Below are 23,392 nucleotides of genomic sequence, written 5' to 3' on the forward strand. Positions count from 1 at the left end.
GAATCATTTGTGGTCTCAGGGGGTCTCAGGCTCCCTCAAGCTCTTATTGTTAGAAGAGCTCTCTGCTTCATGTGACCGGTTAAAAAAGTGGTTGTAGTGCTGAGAGCTCAGGCAAACACCTTACCCAGCTTTCTAGTCCTATGTGCTACTGACCACCTTGCTTTCTGATGCAGCATGGTGGTGACAGTGCTGCATCTGCATGGTGACAGTGGGACTGTAGCCTTAGCATGTTCAGATTGAACTACTTCGGTAAAAATGCTCTCCAGAATGTTACAAAGGAAAGAAGAAGTTATCGTGATCAAAAGTGCATGTCTCAGCTGAAAGTGAATTCTGTGAGATAGAAGGGTAAACTTCTGTAGCCTGGAGGCTCTTATTCTGCTGAACTGAGTTGCCAGGGAAGTGTGTGAGCATCTCCAAAAAAGGCTATGGTCATAGTTTCTAAGTGAAAATGTTGGACTTTCTTAATATTGAATTTTCTAAAATCACAGTCACATTTGGGAAATGTAGTTATGGGTACTTTTTTTTAATAAATGACCCTGAAGTTTGATTTTTGAAACCTGAAATATGTCTCTGTCTCTTGAGTAACAAACTTAATTTTTTTTAAATAAAAGTGTTTTCCTAATGTCTTGCTTGACAATTTTCTCTTCACTGTGCCTGTAGTAGCGAGGAAAAAGTAGGAAAAAGAAATTATGACTCCGCAAAATTTGGTAGGGAATTACAAGAAAAAGTATAATTTACATAGGATAACTTAAAGAATACATAGGTAAGTATGTACATGTAAGATAAAATCAGTCAAACTAAGTAATTGTTTGGTGCCTAACATAGCTGAGTATGATAGCTGTGAGTTGTGTGTAGACCTCAGCGGTATCACCAAGCCATTACAAGGACTTTTCCATTGTGCACTCTGAAGTTGTTTATTGCTTTGTAAATTTTTCTGATATTTTTGAAACTACTCATTTTTATCTTAAAGCCTGTTCTTGGAATGCAAAAATTGGCACTGTGCAAATTTAGATCTCTTTGTACCTAGATAATGTTTTTCATTAGCTTCTGTGCAAAATTTACAGGTTATTTTATAAAGGTCAAAGGGCCATAATCAGTATTTTGGGGAAGATTCAGTGTTCAGTTTCAGCCTAATGTTTCAGACCTGTGCATGTTAGTTTCAAACTTGGCCTTGTTTTTCTCTCTTGTGAAACATAAGCTGAAGGTTTGTAGGAAGACAGACAACCTTTAGTAAGCATTTCCTAACACTGGGGTGGAAAAAAATTACACTTTTTTTTCTGCTTTGTGTAGATTTTCCATAATGCACTGTTAAGTTGCAAAGGACTCAGCAGGAGCCGTTTCCCCACTTTGAGGGAAGGGATGGAGCCTGAATCAGAGATCACAGAATCACAGAATGGTTCAGGCTGGAAGGGACCTCTGGAGATCATCTAGTCCAAAACCCCTGCTCAAGCAGCAGCATCTAGAGCACATTGCCCAGGCCCCTATCCAGATGGCTTTTGGATATCTCCAGGGAAGGAGACTCTACAACCTCTCTGGGCAAACCTGTTCCAGTGCTCAGTCACCCACACAGTAAAGAAGTTTTTCTTCCTATTCAGATGGAACTTCCTGTGTTTCAGTTTGTGCCCACTGCCTTTTGTCCCGTCACTGGGCACCACTGAGAAGAGCCTGGCCCCATCCTCTTGACACTCTTCCTTAAGATATTTATACACATTGATAAGATCCCCTCTCAGTCTTCTCTTCTCCAGCTCTCCAGAGTTCCAGCTGTCTCAGCCTTTCCTCAGATGATAGATGCTCCAGTCCCTTAATCATCTTCATAGCCCTACGCTGCACTCTCTCCAGTAGCTCCATGTCTCTCTTGTACTGGGAAGCCCAGAACTGGACACAGCACTCCAGATGTGGCTTCACCAGGGCTGAGCAGAGGGAGAGGATCACATCCCTTCACCTGCTGGCAACACCTTCCTAATGCTGCCCAGGATGCCATTGGCTGGCTTTGCCACAAGGGCACATTGCTGGCTCATGGTTAACTTGTTGTCCACCAGGACTTCTAGGTCCATCTCCGCAGGGCTGCCAACCTCCAACCTGTACTGGTGCATAGGGTTATTCCTCCCTAGGTGCAGGACTCTGCATTTGCCTTTGTTGAACTTCATGAGGTTTCTCTCTGCCCGACTTTCCAGCCTGTCCAGGTCCCTCTGAATGGTGTATCAGCCACTCCTCCCAGTTTTGTATCATCAGCAAACTTGCTGAAGGTGCTGTCTGTCCCTTCATCCAAATCATTGATGAATAAGTTGAAGAATACTGGACCCAGTATTAACCCCTGGGGGACACCGCTGGCTACAGGGAAAGCTGTGACAGAGTGGATGAAAGGCCCTGTACATGTGGTTCAGAAAACACAGAGAAGTAAATGTTGTGGATCATGAGCATTAAGAATATTTTCCCTAAAGTCTAAGAAGTGGCATCTGAGTCACCGGGCTTACAAATTTCTGTAGCTGTTCCTGCAAATCTCTATACTTAGAAGGAAGAAAGGAAGGAAAACATAACTACCTCTCCCAATTATTTCTTTTCAGATCTGTTTTATAGATTTAGGCATTTAGAGCTTTTCAGATCTGTGCATTTTAGTTTTCTACATTTGTAAGCTGCACTATTGAATAAATGCCAGCTCTTAAAAATTTTCAGGCAACTAAAATGCAGATAAGCACCTAGAGTATTGATTTACTTGGGCAACTTATCATTTAGTATGTATTTAAGTATATGTATACTGAAGTGTGTCTCTGATTGAAATAAATCTGTAGAATATTTTCACAGGAAAGGGGTTATGATGTACTATATATATATTTATATATATATAAATACTGATAGTCAGAGGATCTGCTTTATACATTCAGAGTGTTTTAGACAAAATAATCACTTTGGTGAATTGGTCAAAGGCTTGCTTAGTGATGAGTGGTACTAACAGAGGGTGATATTAGAAAGAATTACATTTATAAGTTAAAATAAAGATTAAAGTTCCTATCCTATTAAAGTTCCCATTTACAGATGTCAAACAGCACATTGTACTCCAGTGTAAATCAAGGGAGCATGTTATATGTAATCAAATATTTAAAATATATAGAATATTCTTTTCTTCTTAATACAAATACTTAAAAAATATTGCGGGCAGAACAGCTGAATTTCCATATTTTCATTCTGCAAAATATTTTCCCCAAAGCTTTCAAACATTTATTCTGTTTTTTTCTGTTAGGCTCTGATTAAGCAAAGCGTTTAAGAGAATATTGAATATTCCAAATGAGCTGGTAAAGAGCTGTGTTAAATCAAGTCTTGAAAGAGAAAGTTCTTTGTTTTGCAAGATATATTTTGTCCAATAAAAGAAACATTTCTTATGTACAATTAGTGCTTTAGTAACCTCTCTTTACAGAACTGTTTCACAATACTACAAATACAGAGAGAATAAACTGCTTATACAAAATGTGAGAGTATCGGACAATTTTTACTGTGCATCTCAGGGAAATTAAAGGCTTGTCAGACTTGGGTTTTTCAAAAAAGGCATGCCATAGCCCAGGGGCCTTATCATGGTGAAAATCTGGTTTGTGATATGCTATTCACTTCTCTGAGTGACATGCAATGGAGTACTAAAACCCGAACTACAACGTTAGCAGAGATGTAGCATGTTATATTTTTGCAGACTACATTTATTTTGTGATCTTAACAGTTATATAAATAAGAGTATCAAACAAGGATAAAAATTACAATAATAACTTCTTTGCTGGGTTGGCCTTTGAGGTTTCCAAATGCTTTTTAAAATATCTAAATCATGGATTCCTCTCAAATCAGGAACAAAATGTGACTTCATGTGATGCGATCCCGATACAATACAACAATCTTATTTTCTCTTTTTTCTTTCATACCAAGTGCACTTCAAACTGCTTTCTAGAAAATTCAGTAATGCCTGGCAGTACATAGGAGATAGTAGCCAGAAAAGAACCTGGTCCAATGCCCTGTGAGTCAGTAGTATGATCTCATTCAGTAGTGGGTCTCATATAGGAAGGGGAACAAGCCAAAAATAGTTGCAGCTGAGATGTAGAAAATGAAAAAAGTCAGGTAATCTGATCTAAAGGAAGCCTATTCCAAATTCAGAAACATGGCAAGGGAGTTTCTCATGCTGCGGTGAGGTTATGGGAAAGGGAAAAAGAGGGATGGGAATCTTTACTTTCTATGATAAAGTAATATTGTTTTCTTCTTTTGTGCAAACTGCTAAAATGCATCCAAAAGAACTAATGCATCATAATAAATAGTGAAGTCTGATCGCATTCACAAGATTCTGTTCTTGTTGTAGTTTCAACTGTCTTTCAATTATAGTAATGAAAAAAGTTAACTGTAGTAACTACAACATTTTAGGTAAATACAGCTTTGAATTCATATCCCTTTAACCTTTGGTAACTGGCAGCCAAAACAAGGCATACTTTATATTAATAACTGGGAGTATGCTATTTATATGACTTAAACACTGATTGTAGTTAATCAAACGCACATGATTTGCTTTGCAGAGCGACGTGGTGTACAGCCTTGAAGCCCTGCACCCATGATTTACTCTTTACCACAATCTCCCTTCACCTCAAGATGACATACTCTTTTACTATCATCTCTGTTCTTGTGACACAATCCTACTGGTCATGACCGAAGCTTGAAGTCTGTATCAAAGCCATTTCTTTCTCCTAGCCTTCTTTGTGCTGTAGATCTAATCTGCTTTCATCACTGAGAATTGCCTCCTTCAAATATTTGCAGGAATATCCCTTTTTACTTGTTATTCAACCGTTCTGTATAGATGGAAAGACCTTAAACCTTCCTTGGAAATTAATCCCTATGTCCTTAATTTGATTTAAATTCCTCTGCCAATGCATATGTTAAGAAGTGATGAGGCACCATTGATTTAAATGTGGTGATCTGAGAGAGGAAATAGTACTTGACATGCATGATGTTGGCAAAAGCTGCCTTTGTATTGTGGCTTTCTGAATTTACCCTCATTAATTCATATCCTTCTGGAATGGTAGGGTTTGTAAGTGATAGGAGTTTTCTTGATGTGAGCTATTCCAAAGGTTTCTCTGATAGGCATAATCACTTCTCCTTCTATGGAATGAAAGATTGTTCACCTAAAGCTATAGCTGGATTGGAGGTATTCTTTTAGAAAACTGTTTCTGATTAAAAAAACAGAAGATTTTAATGGAGAATTCTCTAATACTAAAATAGCATACTAGTTGCCAGGTCATATTTTATGTAGTAGGAAATCCTAAAATCATTTACAGTGATTTCATTAAATAGAAACAATGAAAATGGAAAATACTTTGTGCACAATTTCCTGTATTCCTCACATGTATGTAATATTCAGTATATCTGTGATGTGTGACGTACTGATTTTTATATATAATTTCATATCCTTTAGATCTCACTTATGCTCTCAATTACACCACTATAGTTCATTAATTTTTGATTGTTTAAAAGTAGTTGTTGCTTCAGGATTTACTAGTAATAGATTTTTAGCCAACTTTTGAAATTTGCTATTCTTATCTTAATTTTAGAAAGTGCCCAGTCTCACTTAGTATTTGTTTTCAGTGTTACTGCTTTCTTAGTGTACTTTTCACACCAAAAGCACATTAAAAAAAATTTGGTCACATCTACAGACTAAAATATAGTTAAATAAAATGTAGATAATAAATAAAGGAGTTAGAATCTTAAATATTCTCTGTTGAAACTGAGCATACATATACGTTTTAATAATGGGAATAATTTATTTCCCCCTGGACTTCACCTTTCTTCAGTACTGCAGATCAAAACCTGACCATCGTTTTCACACAGATAAGGAAATAATAAGTTATCACAGTGCTCTAACTGCATGTGTAGAAAGTTACTCTTGCTTAGGTGTGATATAGAATACTTAGTCCATTAGTTTTCATAACAATACTTACATGAATAAGATCTCAGTGGAATGAGTAATGGCTCAACTTTCTCTAGGAATGAATTTAAAAGTAGTTCAGAGTCTAACAAAATCCCCAAGTTACGGTCTTTGCTAATAAGTAGTGCATGTTCTGGGTAAAAATAATCAACATTTGGAGTCATTTTGAGAAAAAAAAGCAAGATGAACGCTGCATTGAAAAAGAAATTTGTATTAATCAGACCTCTAGTGTCAGCTGACTGACTTCAGGTATTGTCTATGATCATTGTCGTTGATCAAATGCTGATTAGAACTGCTGGAGACATGAATCTTCTCCCCAAACATTTCCTTTAAAAAGGACTGTGATAATCTCTTGGGGATGGTATATGAAAAGGTTTGAAGCAAGGAGTAACTTTATCACTGGATCCACTACTCTCCATGGGCACACCACTATATAAAGAGCAAAATAATGTTTCTTCTTAAAAATGTAACTCTGGCAAGAGTATCTTCAGTGTACAGTATATCTTCATCTGTAGGGCAGACTTTGTCCACCCTGGGAGATAAATCAGAGAGCACTGGAAATTGTTGCTGGCTTCAAGCCACAGAAATTGTTGTCAGGGTTTACTAAGTGAAATTCCCTCTCCTGAATGCCTTGAGTCAAAAAAGCCAAATCCTCAGCAGTAAATCTCCCCAGCTCTTCTGTTCCTGTATAGTCACTCTGCCACATGGCAGAGAGAAGATTTGTGCTGAGAAAAAATGTAAAAGGCTGAGAAAAAAAGACCTTTATCTCTCCAGGGGTTACCAATGCACATTATCTGATGGCTAGTAATGTAAGAGAGAAATAGGATTGAAAAACAGTGCTGCATAAATTCCTGTATCTAATTTGAATTGTAACATAGCCCAACAGTACTACCTGGTATCTGGGTTTGAATTGAAACTTCATAATCATTTCCTAAGAGTTCTTGTCCAGAGGATAATGCTTCTGCTACCAGGAGACACAGCAATGTGGGCTTGCAAAGTTGACTTGATATAATGCCTTCAGAAGAACAATCTGATGTAACAGGTATCTTCCTTATATGGTTATTCCCAGCCTTTGAAAACCAGATAATTTATATGCTAATAAGTTTTCCATTATTGCAGTGGCTTCTTTCTTGTCCATTAATTATGTACACTTTGATTAGTCAGTGCTAGTACTGTAGCTTTACAAATATTTAAAAGATGAGTTCATCTCATTAGTGTTTTTAAAGACGGTTGTTACTACAAATTAAATGACTCTTTTTCCAGCTTAGAATATGGAGATAAAATGTGTTCTAATTTGAGAAGCAATTATTTGGGTTAGCTGTTTTGCTATTTTTGTAGCTGTTTTTGTTTTGTAAGTGACAGAAGGAAAGAGAGTAGAATCCTCTATTAACTGTTGTATCCTCATTCTGTCTGGAATTCAGCATTGTCAGATCACCGCAATATAGTGAAAAACATCATAAATATTCATTCAGTGATAATGGCAGAAAAGAATTTTTTTTTGTAATACTGCTTTCTTTTGAGACAGATGAAATAAAAGGCTTCTCATTAGTTATTTTGGAAAATTTAATACACTATAAGAATACCATACACTTGGCCAGTTAGCATAAACGACTTATGATAGGTATTAAAAAAAATGAGTAACTGCTTTTTAGGGGCAGCTGTGGATACAAGGTTTGCTGCTGTTGTACAGAGCAGTGCAGTTTGTCAAAGCATTGAAAAGAAATGTGTTCTCATTTTATTCAGTGTGAGTGTGTTGACTGAGATAAGGAAAAGGTTACAACAGTGGAGATACCTGGGGAAAATAACAGAATCTGTCATTTGTCCTCTTTGAGGCTGTTTTAGATATTATTGCTGTCTTTCTTGCTGTACTCATCTGCTGATGTTGAAATGCTGCAATCACCAATGTGTCAGCGTGAGCCTCAACCCATTTACTTAGAACTTTCGATATTGCAAGTTTTGTAGGAAAACCAAGAATATTGCATCTTTAAACAGTTTTCTTTGTTTTTCTATTCAAAATAAAACAGACTTTGAAGGTCTGCGCTTTCAAATGGGGCTGAAGAAAGTCAAATTGACAAGCTAGCAAATTTTTATACTGGCATGAGTCCAGAAAGATTTTGAATATAAGGCAAGCTTCTGGAAAATGGGCAAAGTAAGGGCTGTGCCACTGAAGTTGCCTTCAATGGTCTTGCCCTAAAAGCCTCAGTTCAATACCCTCAGCAGGGCAGAGTTTCATGAATTCCTTCAGGATGAGCTGGGTGGGAACGTGCTGCCTGTGCTGGCCCCAGACAGTTTGCAGCAGCATGAGCTTGATCAGTTGATCAAGCACACTGCTGGGGCTGTTACAGCAGTGCAGCCAATGGCAAATTCTGTAGATAGTGCCACCATGAAGCAGCCTTCTGATAATGAAACAAACACAAATGAGGGTATTTTGAAAAAAATATAGCATATTGCTTTTACATCTTCAAGAGTAATAGATTTACCACCTAAGAGTTTTACTCCTTAAATGTAGCAGAAATACCTTTCATAATCTGAAGGTATGTTTAATTATACTTTACCTACTTCCTTGGGTTGGAAGAAAAGCAAAAAGAGGACTCACTTTACCAGTAACTGGAATTTCTTCTTATTTCTGCAAATTAGCTAGTGTGACTGAAGGGGTGACTATGAAATGTTATGTTGCCTCGTTTTCATCTCTATCATTTCCATAGGAAATTTTGAAGAGTTTACAAATGATGTCATTTCAAAAAATACACTGTTCTTCTGTTAAGTGGGTACAAATTCTATAAACATCTCAAATTTTTCATATAGCATTGATTTTAAAGTCATTCTGGGCAGAAAACGTACTTGAAGCAACAAAGTATTTAGCAAGTGTTTTTAAAAAATGAAGCTCATTATGTAACCATCACAGTGGGAAGATGTTTAAATATCAATAAGCCTTAACTGTAGTGTTCTGAAAATGTGGGAAACCTGACCCCAAAGTGGGACTGTTATTCTGAGCATCACTTTATAGAGTCTAAATAGAGCTACACCTTTTAGAGCTCTGGCATAAGCCAGCTGGAAAGCTGTTACGCTGTGCAGGAGCTATTCATATATGAAGTTGATCGCTGACACAACAGAAATCAAACTAAGACTCTTCCAGGATCTTTGGATCTGACTGGTTTCTGAAGAACATGGAGACTGCAGCCTTTCCTCAGTAAAACTGTTACAAGGATATAAATAGAAAAATCTTTAAAGTTTCAAAACTATGCGAATTACATCTCATTGATTCCATGCAGGCTGTTGGCACAGGCTGTTGGTCTGCATGCCTTATTCCTTTTCTTTTCCTCTCATTAAGGCAGTTTTGAATGAAAGTTGCTCACTTAGAAAGATAACAGTAAGATGATACTGTGCTTAGCACTTGCACATGGATAGTGCTAATGTGCTTTACTTTGGATGCAGAGACCTTGCTAATGACATAGGCTGGCCACTCATTAGAAAGAACTGACTAAATAGAGTGATCTACTGAATTCAGCCAATGTGATAGAGACTGGACAAGATAAGGCATACAGAGAGCAGCTAGTGACTCTTGCAGTCTTTCGGGCCATCAACAGAACAAGTAAAATACAGCCTGTGTTCTTGTTCTCACTGCTAAGATTAATGCATTTTAAAGAAAATGGGAGAAATTACTTCAGAACATCATCTGAAATTGCACTGTATAACAGATAACACTGCTCTTTAATAAGGCATCCTTAAAAAGCTTTATGCCATCTCTTCTGATTCATTCTTACCAAGACTGTGAAAAAATGTGGTAGTGGACTATAATATGCTGGTATGCTGTAGTACTCTTTTTTTCTACAGACAGAGCTAGAAACTGAAATCAGCAGGGAGTCAACCTCAAAAGAACAGTTCTGAATATCACCTCAGCAGTTCAGATTTACTTTTTAATACATATTAAAAAGGGCTTGAATTCCTAGTACTGGTGATTCAAAGCATTTCCTCTTCCTCTTCTCTCGACACCTTGATAGAAAGACTATTTAACATCAGTGTTTTTATACACATCTGAAAGAGACTGAGTCAAGAGTAACAGAATTATTTTGTCCGTGTTTCACTGGCCAGCCACAGAGCAGGAAATTGGCTAAATGTTAGTAGTTAGCACTTGGTTATATCACTAAACTTGAAAGGATTTGCTACAAACAATTCCAGTGTCTGTCACTTTGCTTCCAAAGTATTCAAAAAAATTGCAAGAAGGTTTCAGTCAAGTATATATGTCTAATTTTAATTTATTTCTTGCCCTGGTCTTAAACCTAAGAGAACTGATGATTACTATCAGGTAACAAAGAGCTTACATGGGCTCATGATGGCTCACATAGAAGAGATGGCTCACATAGTAGTAAAATTTTATCATGGGTAAAATGATATACAAAAAAGAATGGCAAAAAGAACATCTAATTGCTTTGCATTGTGCTAATGATAAGCATAGCTGAACATGAAAAGACACATTACAGTAAGTGTGTAGACAGTGCAGCATGGGTGTATTAGGTTTATTCTTTCTTCACCAGCACTGGCCAGCAAATGCAGTACTGTTTCGTATGTGATTTTCTGGCTAATAGTCTCTTTTTTCCCCACTTCTATCAGCAAACATATTCAGTTTTCTCCCTGTGCATTGCTATTATCTTGTCAGCAGTATTCCCTTAGACTTGCTTCTGAATGTAAAACAGAGTGCTCAGGTGTTCACTAAAGTACTTTTGCTTGCTGTGCTGAGAAAAATTGCAATGATTGTGCTGCCTCACTTCTGCATAGCTGTGTAAAATTATATGTATATGTCTAAATGCTAATCTGGTGGAGCAGCTTGGTCTGCGCTTATCTCATGTAGCTGTGCTGGCAACAGCATAGCTTTGTGCAAGGACAATTGATGACAGAGGGCACCACTGAGACAGATGGAAGAATCTCGTCCATTCCCCATCACATTCCTGCTGCGTCTGCCTGAAAAAAGGGAGGAAGTTCTGCCCAAAATGTGATGAAGTTCAGATAGCAATTCTACACAGCAAGAGCGTGCTCTCAGGTGACAGGCACGCTGTGTTTCAGTCATGGGCATCCTCCCTCAGGAAATAAGAAAATTTTAAAGGGTATTGGAAACTGGAAAAAAAAAATCTCTCTCCTGTGAAGAAGAAGCTGAGAAACTGAACAAACTGTAACTCTTTATTTGAGAGTGGAGTTGAGGCATCATGATAAAAGTGGGCCCTGTTATTTGTAGTGATGGTGATGCTTACAGAACTTCTGTGCTTGCATGTAGTCCTAGATCCAGGGCCCTGAGGGCACCAGTAGGCCTTACTGGCCCTGGCAGGCTCCCCTAGGGCCTCCAGCAACACCATGCCCATGGACCCCATGGTCCCATTTTAGCTCAGCCTGTGGTGTTCAGTCCCTGTCTGAGCTACATTTGGAGGAGTCTCCAGCTGTGCCTGTGCCCAGCTGTGGACCGGTCTCCTTGCCTTGGACCTGCCTTGTCACCTTGCACCTGCGTGGCAATCTCTGGACCTGCCCCTGCCCCTCACCTGTGGGCTGACTTCCAGGATTGACCTCAGACCAACCTTGCCACCATGAACCTGCCTGGTGATCTGGACTCTTGATGGCACCTGGCTATGATCTCTGGGTCTGCCCCTGCTCAGGTATGGTTGGACCAGGCCCCAGCTGGCGCAGCCCCTGCCCTGCTGGCCGTGTTGTCTCCCTTGGCACCTGGTGCCCTGTCCCACAAGAGCAGCCAGCCAACGTTGCACCCCGATGGGAGGAATGCGAAGGGCCAACACACAAAGATGTCATCATGCCTGATGACCTTGACCCAGAATTTGAAAAATAAGATGCTGGTCATGAGCTGCTATTTCTTTCTGCCCTGATCAATAATATAAGAACTCTGTTGTTACTATGATGATATTGTGAGATGTAAAGTATAGTCATTTTTTTGAGTAAACTTATTTTTGGGATATGCTTGTAATTCAAATTGGTTTGCACTAAAGGAGCCAGGGAATCTCTCTCACCACATTACACCATTCACTGGCTTCATTACAGATGCAAAATAGGTCCTGCTATGTAGAATGATTTTCATGTTTTTTTAAATTCTAGGAACTCTTACTTATTTTGAGGGACTTTGAGGAAGGTGTGTGCCAAAGCATAGAGCACAAATGGGCAATACCATGACTGCCTGTACCAGCTGTTGTTAACAAAGAAGATCATCTCTTGGCAAATATGAGAAACTGTATCCAGTTGTTTTATGAAAATTGCTGGAGTAATTTCCTCCGAAGCAGTTTTGGGCTTTGATTAGGACCCTTACCGTGCCCCCCAGCAAAAGTATCTTTTATATATTTCTTTCCTGAAAGTAGTCCTTATTTCCAAATGATCTCTGATGTGAACCTGTACATCTGCCCCTGCTATATTTCAGTCATGTTGAAGCAGTTTCTGTAACCTATGTAAAAGATCACAGATGGTTCCTAAAATCTGAGATAAGGCTGATTTCTTGTTTACCTTTCTTTGTACAGAAAGGATCACAGAAGAAACTACATAAGAATATATGAAATGCCCTATGGAGTCAGTATGGCAATCCACCTCCAAGTCCTCTATTTCTAAACAAAACAAATAAACAATTCTGTCCCCCCTCCCCTAAAAATTCAGGAGGGTCATTAAATGCTGTACAAAAAAAACGCCTAAAAAGAAAGGAAAATGTCACTGATTTTTTTTCCTTGTTTTAGACCAATGTCTTAATAGTTTCAGTGAGTGCTCTTTACTTCTAATATTATTGAATCTGATGAACTACAGTTCTTCATTCTTCTTATGCATCACCATCTATCTCTTTAGCAACATCTGTATATTTCTTCTATATCCTGGGTTTGTCTTCTTTCTTGCCCACTTACTTTCTCTAGCACCCATGTTTTCATGTCTGGGAAACTTACTCATTTGGGAATAACTTTTTTGAAAACGTTTCCCGTGGAACAAAGAGATATTTAATACTTAGAAATAAGCTTGTTCATTTTTGCCTGCTGTTTTATGTCTGCTCAATCATAGACAGAACATCGGGAGGGAAGGTGTATCTGAAGGGAGGGTGTAAAGAGGATGGGGCTAGACTATTCTCAGTGGTGACCAGTGATAGGATGAGAGGCAATGGGCACAAACTGAAACATGGGAAGTTCTGTCTGAACTTAAGGAAGAACTTTACTGTGAGGGTGACAGAGCACTGGAACAGGTTACCCGGAGAGGTTGTGGAGTCTCCCTCCTTGGAGATATTCAAAAGGCATCTGGACACGATCCTGCGGAATGTGTTCTAGGTGACCCTACTTGAGAAGGGGGGTTGGACTAGATGATCTCCAGAGGTCTCTTCCAACCTCAACCATTCTGTGATTCTGTGATCAGTCTCTGTTTAGGTAGAATGGTATTTCTTCACTTAGAAAATGTTAGCCAAGGTAAAATTTTTAGCTGTGCTTCAGACCGGTTCTTTAAGCTTCTCCGTTACTGCTGCTCTCCAGACATCTGTGTTCAGTTACCCAAATTTTTCTGAAAATGTCATAAGAAGGAAAACAGGCAGGAAAAAGATCTCTTTGGCTCATAAAATATTTCAAATTTAAGTATTCAATCTTGAAAATTTTGATAGAAACATATCTCTTGAAAATAGCCTCAAGATTGGAAAAGCTACAGTCACAGGATCTGCTTTAATCAAATGTTCTGGAAACATTTTGTCCACAGCGGGTTAAGGATATAAAATTATGGTCTCAGGAGAGGTGTTGATTTTATGGAGCATTATAATTTTCCTCACCCTTTGTCTTCTGTTCACCCATCACTTTCCAAAGGTGACAGCTACCTCTTTGCTCCATAGGAGGTGACAGCTTTATCACTGCCTCCCTAGTATCCACTTCTCCACCTGTGCCTAAGGACCCCTTTGTCTTAGGCTGTCAAGCTGAGTGATATAGCTAGGTCAAAACTGGAGCAGTTGTTCACAAGCTGCCCTTAGCTGGAAGTTTGCTGCTTTGTTTCATAAGTGAAGTTGTACTTGCATAGCTAAAAGCTTGTTGGGTTATTTCTAACTATATCACTTGATAGACTAAAAGATATTCCCTTTTACTATAAATCCTGTTGTCTTAAATGTGATGTCTGGAGGATGGAAGAGGTTATGAATTACAGTGTTTAGCTCTTCATCACCTAGACATTTAGAAGTCAAGATCCATTGAGTTCCAGCTGGTTGTTTTGTGCATGGCAGGAAAGGTGTGTCTACAGGGAAGGGGTGCTGACTGGCTAAATCTATGGTAGAGTATGTAACACAGGAGAAGGGGGCTGTGTGGATTGCCTGCTTACACTGAAAGGCTTCTGAAAGGAGCTGGGACTAAGGAGATAGCCCAACTCCCTTCCTCTTATCTCTTCCTCCTCCCATCCGTGTCCTTCCCCTGATTTGCTGTGCTGGCTCTGATTTTGGCACTGGAAAATAATCCCTGTCTTGCATCCCCCTCCTCCTGCCCCCCAAAAAGGAATTTCACTTAATTAATTCATAGGCCACAGCATCTCACCCAGGGGCATGATGAGTGCCAGAGCTACCACCAGAAAGTTGTAGGACTGGGCAGCTAGGGGAAGGTAGGACTTGCCCTTTTGGTGTCAGCAAGCTCTGAGGTTTGCTGTCATGTGAAGCTTCACCCTAAATGCCTCTTTCACTACTACTTTTATTGAACTTAGCCAATAAGGACTCTACTGGATTAGAAGAACTCCTTTTGTCTCAGCAGATGTCACTGAGCTTAAAGGGACAGTTTTAATTACAGGGCTACCAGTACTCTATATTCTTTGAGAATAATGCATTTTGTTGTAAGTAAAAAATATAACCTCAATTGCCTTAGTGATTCTGTTGTCTTCCAGGTCCTTCTATACTCATTTGTTTAAATGATCTACTTCATATTAAGTATCTAGTTGAGGAACCTCAAAAGTGAATGAGTTAGTTTATTTTGGAAAAGCATGTCAACAACTGCTTTTGAAACAGGTTTAGCTATACAGGCTTGGGCATTTGAAGGAATGCCACTGGGAATAGGACACTGATCTACTGGAAGATGAACTGGCTAGAGGGCAGAGTAACCCTCTGTAAATATATGATTATGAAGTGATTCAAATCAACAGTGAGATACCAAGTGTAAGCTGGGTAAGTAATAAAAATTTGGATAAACAAAAAAGTGTTGAGTGTCTTTAGGGGGAAGACTGATAGAGAAGCATGCAAGCATGGACTAAAGCAGACATTTTTGTAGGTATGGTACTGATCATAGTAAATCATGGAAATAAAAGTTATTTATTTGAGACACTTTGCAGAAATAGATATAGAGTAAATGAAATGATGGTCAAAGTTCAGACCTGACCCTGATTGAGGAAGTAGTTAAGTATGTTTTGAACTCTACTTTTATTGACTGATAAGGGAAGGTAAAGCCATGAATGAAAAAATGTTTTGCCTGGGGATTTAGGTGCATGAGGAACAAAATATTTTTCACAGTAGCATGGGCCTATGTGTGGAGTAGAATACTAAACCATCATTTATAATGAAAAGAAGCTTCTAATAAATATTAGGGCTCCATAGGTAGAGAGAAGTCTAATATGTTCATAATATAGCAAAGATAACTACTTTTTATCAACCAGGAAAAAGTAAAGACTATTAAATAGCTGCAGCCAAGGGTGGAGGGTTGACTAACAATATTATAAAGGCAGGAGAAGTCTCATGTGTCTAAAACAAAGTTGATGTTGGGCTAATATTTTATGAGTTGGGCTAACATTTTATGATTCCATGAGTGGATGATTTTTGTGGACTTCTTAGTTTGGCTGCAGATAAAGGATTTATGGCTTAAAAAAGGTTAAGATTGTATATCCAGGGAGGGGAGAGGCTAGTTTTTTGAGTAATGAGATGAAATGAGATTATGCTGTATGACAAAGTATACATGAGTAGGACAAAAACAATGTTAGGCTTATAAAAAGGGTTCTCATAGGAGAAGGCAATATGCAGAAGAAATAGGAAGATTTTTTTTTTTTTTAATGTGGCAATTGTAAGACTGCTACCACTGAAATGTTTTGTCCAGTTCTGCTTTTCATCATTTGAAAAGGATAGTAAAACATTGCAGCTTTTGGGGGAAAAAAAGCCAGACAATTACAGGAAAAGCAGCTGTGCTAGCAGAAGTATTTAAAAATCCAAAACCCTTAAAGTATGGCTTTTGACTATAGTGAAATACATTTCAGTTGTTCAGTCCCTCGAACTTGCAATGTATAGCCCTATAGCTTTCCCTTTCAGGATGCCTATACACTTAAGAAAATTGCATAAGGTATGCTCATGCAAAGCTGCATTGTGAGTTATGCAGCTGCAAAGGATCACAAACATTTTACTGGGTTACTGCCTGCAGCAGTACCTGTGCTTACTGGCAGCAACAGCTCTGGGTACCAGTCTGTGGCAGACCAGGCTCATTCACCTTCTCTTCCATACTCTCCTATCACACCCTCATGAATTGGGACTCCAAACCACATGACTCCTGTTTCCCTCCCATCAGATTTTTGAGGATAATTGCTGAATGAAGGTGTTTGTCCAAAGGTCAGAGTTGGACAGATCAGTTGTAGAATTGTTACTTACTTTAGCATTATCACTCATGCATTTGGTGAAGAAAATTACTTTAAAATAAATAAAAAAATCTGTAGCTTGAAGAAAATAAATGAGGCACTCTGATAGCACTGTGGTTGCTATTGCTCTCCATCGGTATGGTCTATGTGTAATGGAGAGGAAAGCTTTTGCTGATTGACTGTTTTAAGTACAGTAAAATATGTGATTTGATCTAACTGAATGGAATTTAGTTGTGTAGCTGACTTAAATTTGTTTATTAAGGAGACGGATCATATTTTGCATCTTCTGAAGTAAAATAATTATTTTACTGGGAAATACTGTTTGAGCACTGAGAATCTGTGTTCCGAAGAAGTCGGTATTTCCATTATTTCTACTACTCTTCTTAAAAATATATACTTCTTATCCTTACAATCACTGATCTTTTCCCAGTAAGCATCTAAATATACCCACACAATGTCAACAAAACAGAAGGTAAAAAGGTAAAAGAGGACTTTTTCTGTTATAGTCACATGGATTTCATAAACTCTAGATCTTATGGTGGGTGGGCTGTACCACCAGGCATTGCTGTAGTCTGTGCTAGCATGTTTACTGGAGTATGTGTCCAGATAAAATTAAAAGAGGAAGCTGTACTAAAACTTGCTTTTGTAATGTCAGAACTTAATGTGTGTATTATGAATGTTTAGTATGCAAACATCTGCTACTTTAGATAAAGGAAAAAATACTTTTAGCAATTTGTGAATCTCAAGACTGAAGAATATAACTCTCTCGCTAAATCTTACAATATATTACCTTGACTGCAAAGATATGACTTGGCATGGACCATAGGGAATTGTTACATTACAAATCATCTCTCATGCCATAACTGAGCATGTTACTTATACAGAACAGATCTCTGAAACACAGGTTTACTTCTTAATATCATTGCTATCAGTATCTAAAATAACATATCGCAGCATGTATTATGTATGTTTATTACATTTTTTTACCCAAAATGTAATTGCCTTACTTTCATGAAATGGTGACCAAAGCACTGAGTAATGGATATCTCATTAATTTCCTTTCTATTGTTTTTTTTAAGTTAATGTTTGTAAAAGTGAAATGAAAGCATCAGTTTTTATGTAATTTCTCAGTTTCTGTGAAAACTACCTTTTCTTTCCATGTTGCCAGAACCGAATACTGGAGCAGGGACAGTATTTCAGTATTTGCTGGGGCTACCTAAAGCCCTAGTAAAAATCTAGGAGTGTTCTCTTGCCCAGCACATTAAAATTTTAGAGTCTTGAGGGGTTTAAGGTTTATGTTGTATCTATCTGTCACATGTAATTATGAAGCAGCATGTTCCTGAGAAGCAAAGAACTAAGCAGTAACTGCAGCTGCGGTTGCAGTTTTGATGCCAGGGTTATAAATATGTGCTGTCATTTTCAGGTATTGTACTAGGAATTTCTGCTTTGGGACTTACTGATACGTTTACTGTTGATTTTAACTTTAAAATAAATGTATTGGTTGGATTACACACAAAATAAATAGCAAAATTCAATTTCTCAAAATTGATTTTTATCCTTTTGGTATCTGTATTTCAGTATGTAACATTTGTAAACTCTGTGCTTTATGAACAATACCCAAGGCAGTGTCAATACTAATAAATAGTATTCAGAAATTGTTATTCTTTTTAATAACCTATTTGACTTGTTAGCATTATTCAGTGAGCTTTCTGAAAGTAAAATTCTGTTTGAATAATTTTGTAGATAACAAGCACATTTGCACATGATTTATTCCATAAATCTTTCATCACCATCATGCATATTTTTTTTACTGCTTTGATCAGTATAAGTGACAAATCTTATCAAATGGAACTTGTTAAAAACAAATACTTCTAAATGTATAACACTCATATATCACTGTTATTGCTCATACATAATTTATCCCAATTTTTATATTTATTCAGAACATTCAGATTTGATTTATTTTCAATTGATAGAGTCATAACACCTCAATGAGAATGTATTCACATCTAATCAGCAGATGCATATGGTATGTTTCTATCCTAATGATGAATATATGGGTGATATTACAAGGACAAACGATAATATTGCAAACCAGTTTACGTGGAATCTGGAAAAATCCATGAGCAAGGATATTATACTATCATTAATAGATGGCAATCACAGATGACTGTCATAATAGATGTGATTCTTGCTGCATCTGTTTATCTGTAAATAGTAGTAGACTACAACTTACAATCCTATTACCTTGTTACAAAAGAATAAGAGGAGACAGAGTTAAACTAAAAGGCAGTAAATTTAATATGAAATCAAAAAGGACTTTTCCACACAGAGCAAAATAATACTTTAGAATTCTCTGTTACGGGAGGTCACAAAACCTAAAAGTTTAACAAGATTCAATAGTTGATTGACCATAGATTTATATCTACAACAAGTAATACTTATGTAGAATCTTTACAAGTCATTTTTAATATTCTGTATTATTTTTTACCTAAACCTAGTAGCCAAGTGCGTTATGATTATGTTAAAAAAACATCAAGGGATATTACATATTACTTCTTCACACTAAGGGGGATCTGGATGAGGGCTATTAAGATGGGCACCTAATCTGCCTGCTAACGTTTTATGTTCTCTCCTGGAGCTGTGTTACCACTCACTGGGTCAGACTTCTTTCAAAATTAGTTTTCAGGAGGAGCAGTTCCTGTGCACTTGCGTAACTGCTGCCAGAATTTATGCTATTCATTTCTCTTCCTCTTTTTGTCACAGACTGGGATTTTGTGTCTTAATCCTCAGCACTAGATATCTTACACTTATTGAAGGGTGTCATCTTCTGTTATTTGAAGGGAAGTGCTCTGTGGCTTGCAGGAAACATGGGGTGAATGGTCTGTAGCCCCAACTGCACTACATACCTGCTGTATGGCTCCTTGCAGAGACACGAATTTGGCAGTTCAGGTGGTCCCTTTTGGAGTTCAGAATTCCCATTAGGAGCATATATGTACAATAATACCATCCATTTATTTAAGGTAGGATTTTACAGAGTGTAAAAGTTAAGGTTCTCTTCTGCATTCTTCCCTAAACAGAAGATGGCTGTTTTCGATCCTTAGTGCCCAGAAGGGATTACTCAAAAAAGGAGTGGCTTGCACAGAGAAATGTATTGTAGCCTTACATATTTATTTGGTTTCTCTTATCCTGATGTCTGCTAAAACAAAGATTAATGGATATGATTATGATAATCAAAATGTGGATTCAGTAAAATAGTGATCTATATGCGCACTGCTCAACACTCCACTGCAAGTTCAAAATATAGAAAATACTTCTTAGCATAAATGAATGCAAAACTCCTAACATTCACTCTAAACATAAGGGGTTCAGTGTGAAATTGCTGAGTCAGGGAAAAAAAGTAAAAAGACATTTTCAGATTTTAAGTGACCCCTGAAAGATGGGAATATTTTGCTAGGGACATGTGAGGAGGCTTCAGCATTATGTTACCATTAGGTTGAAGAGTAACAAAGTATGGCACAATGAAGGGTAGTATTGATTGAAAGGCATTAGATTTAAGAAGAATACCAAGACATCTATGTTGATGTAATGCAAAATCAAGGCACAAAAGCTACTGGCATCCATAATCATTGGTATGAATAGATTTTTTCAGGAGAAACATTTACTTGCATGATCTTTCATAGCTATTATGTATCCTAGATAAGAACAGTCATATGGTGAGAATCAATTGTTTGCATATCATTCATTGCCTGAGATCGTGCAAGTTACTGACTCTTTCATACCTCTGTTTCCATCCTTGAAAAGTGGGTGATAACATGGGTTACTTTAATCTGGGTTGCATATACTATCTTAAATGTTTAAACCTTGATTGTATAATTTGAGTACTGAATGGAATATAATTGCAGTTCTAATGAAATTATATTATGAGAGATTTATAAAGTGTTAAAGGTATTTACTTATTTTATTTAGGGTCAAGTTGTTTTCAGAAATGGAGAGAGGATGGGAACCATCAAATTTACACAGTTCCAAGGTAGGATATTAACACTTCAGTTTTCTTTACAATTATATACACAATTGCATACTTGTGTATTGGTTGCATTTGTTTCAGAACATTAGGTAACAAATGCAGCAGCATACTTAGAAAAAATATTAGTTTTGTTATCTGTTTCAAATACTGGTTTTTGAATTGTGCATGTTCTGAGTACAGCCAAATAGATACTTCCAGAAATTTTCCTAAAAGAAAATCCACATATTTACAGAAGCTGTTTTTCCACAGCTGTTGGAAAAACTGTACTATTCAGCCTAAGCATCCACGCTTCAACACAGATGTTTCTGAAAACTGAATCTGGTGGGGAATTTAAAAATTTTTTTTCCTCTATTAAGCTGTTTCACATCAGTGTTTGTGTTCTCTGAAGGCTTACTTCTGACATTCTGCGACTGCTTGTGAAAGCTGCTTCAGAAGTCAGTCTCTCAGCACATAGAGGGCGCAAACTGCTGAGCCCCATCTGTAGAATGCAACACACTCCTGCTATGTGACTTGCCATGTTTCTTGGATCCTTTCAATTTGAGTTGCTCATGCAGGTAGTTCTCTTGGCAGCGAAGACAACAAATCCTGGCCGCCTTCTCAGCCACAGGGATTGTGAAGGGCTCTTTGCAACTGCGGACTAGGCGTCTGCTTATGAGAGGGTTCTGCAGAAACAGTGATTCATGGAAGACATGTCAGAGTTGTTTCTACAGTTTATAAAATACAATAAAATTTAATAGTTTTGTTCATAAATTGATACTGAGGAGAAAAATGGAAATGGGTCCATTTGCAAGAGAGAGGTCACAAATCCTTTCCAGACAGTGCAAAGGAAAGAAACTTGCTCTCTTTCGTTCTGGAGATCTCTTAAAATATAATCCTGCTGACCAATTTGCAAAGGCTCACCCTTTAAGCAGAACTTATCTGCTGAACAGCCATGCACTTGAGGGGATCTGTTACTCAGTCTATTCTACTGTAGCAGTCTTTAGGATTACTCTTGCCTACACATCTATAACTGATGCTATTAACTCAGGTCCCCTGAAGCATTTCTACCCACTAAAGCTTTGCAAATGTCATCTGATGATAATATAATTTAGAATTTCTTGCTCAATGCTAGTGATAAATTCTGATTGCTTCCCTCCCCCCCCCCCATTTTTGTAGTAGCAATGTTTATATACAAAAGAAAGAAACATGAGAAAACATTGTACAGGGGTTACAAGGGGTGCTTATTCCTTCAAAAGTCTGAAGGGGCCTGTATGCATCACGCCTAAGGCAGCTGTACCTTGCTAGTGTATCTGAGGAGAGAAAGTTTGGCGGATTCCCTCTGTGTATTAAGAATGTGATTGTGGATCATGGGGAGGTGAGACGTGTCTTCCGAACTAATCTGGAGGAGCAATTGAAGGCCTTGTCCTCGATAGCTAATTTCATGTAGACTTTTATGTATAGACATTTAAATTAGGGTTTCTTTATAATGTTTTCCAATTTCATAACAGATGCTATTTAACACCAAGTGGTTTTATGATGAATTCAAATACTGTTTGATCAATAAGACAGCTGCCCAGTTACATGATGGCTGTTTCAGAACTGATGCAGACCCCTACCTGGGGTTTTGATGATCAACCAAATGTTTCCCATTAACCCACAGGAAAAAGCCTACTTGTTTTCATTATAACCCAGGCATCGTATGCAGAAATGCAAGAGAAGGGCTGGATTATCTCTCAAGCAAGCAATAGTCTATCAACGCAGCTGAAGTCTGTTCTTATGTTTTGTCCTTATTAACTCCAGAAATGAAATGAGTATACAAAAATGTATAAGAGGTTGAAATAAGGAACAGTGTAACAACATAGGTGAAAGTAATCACCTTTTTACTACAAATGACATTCCAGCTATTAATGGATTTTTTCCTGTTCTTTCATTGTTATTGTTTTTAAATAAGGCTTTTGTCTTTCAATACCTGTGGCATAGCTGTAGAAATTACTAAATTGTCCAAAATAATTCTTTAAAATGTTGGCTAGGAAGCTTTCTGAAAAACTCACATTAATTTTTAATAAATCTTGTAGTATTAGGGAGGTTCCAAAGAATGGAAAGAAGTTAATTAAGTCCAGTACTTAAAATGGTTAATTGGCCTTAGTAATTATAGCTCTGTTAGCTGCTATCAATCTTGAGGCAAATAAAAACTCATTCATTAAACATTTTTTGAAATATAATGCAATTTAATATAACTTCTAGAAAAACAGACTTCACTGAATATGTCTCATAAATGATTCTGAGATTAATTTTAATTATGTGTAGCATATATTAAATGCATTAGTAAACTATTATCTGAGTATAATAATTGGGAATCATCAGTCCTGAGTGCTCTATACCTCAGCAGTCATTTCTTCACCTATGCTGGTTTATATTTTTATTAATGACTTTAATGAAAACACACAATCCGCACAAAGTCAATGCAGAAAAATAAAACAGGTAAATTGATAATTACAGATCAGAAGAGGGATTCCTTGACCACAAATACTGTTCCTCATTTGCCAGGATAGAAAATCAGTTGTTGCTCTGTGGCGGACTCAGGGACTAGATTTTGTTTCCTACAAAATCAGGCAGACTGTTCCTGGCAACTTTAACGAGAACTAAAAAGACAGACTGGTATGAAAATGAGAAGGTGAGCAGTAAGACATTTCTTCTAGGTTCAAACTGAATCTTGCTGGAATAATTTAGGATGTTTCCTTGCGAAAAGAAAAGCTTTGTTGCAAACTGTTTGACAACCTGTTGAAAAGAAAAAATGGTATGGTCTCCTTAATACAAAATCATTGCTGGAAACTTTTGTGTTAATGAGACTGTCTGTA

The 23,392-nt window shown here is 37.5% G+C and overlaps 1 protein-coding gene across 1 annotated transcript in view; it reads left to right on the top strand.

Moving 5' to 3' along the window:
• GABBR2 (gamma-aminobutyric acid type B receptor subunit 2) overlaps positions 1-23,392 on the top strand; it is a 477,500-nt gene that overhangs the window by 253,745 nt on the left and 200,363 nt on the right. The window contains exon 8 of the mRNA XM_064506758.1: positions 20,498-20,558. Coding sequence (XP_064362828.1) covers positions 20,498-20,558 — 61 coding nt within the window. The remainder of the gene's footprint in view (positions 1-20,497; positions 20,559-23,392) is intronic.

Source organism: Dromaius novaehollandiae, chromosome 2, assembly GCF_036370855.1.
Source record: "Dromaius novaehollandiae isolate bDroNov1 chromosome 2, bDroNov1.hap1, whole genome shotgun sequence".
NCBI lineage: Eukaryota > Metazoa > Chordata > Aves > Casuariiformes > Dromaiidae > Dromaius > Dromaius novaehollandiae.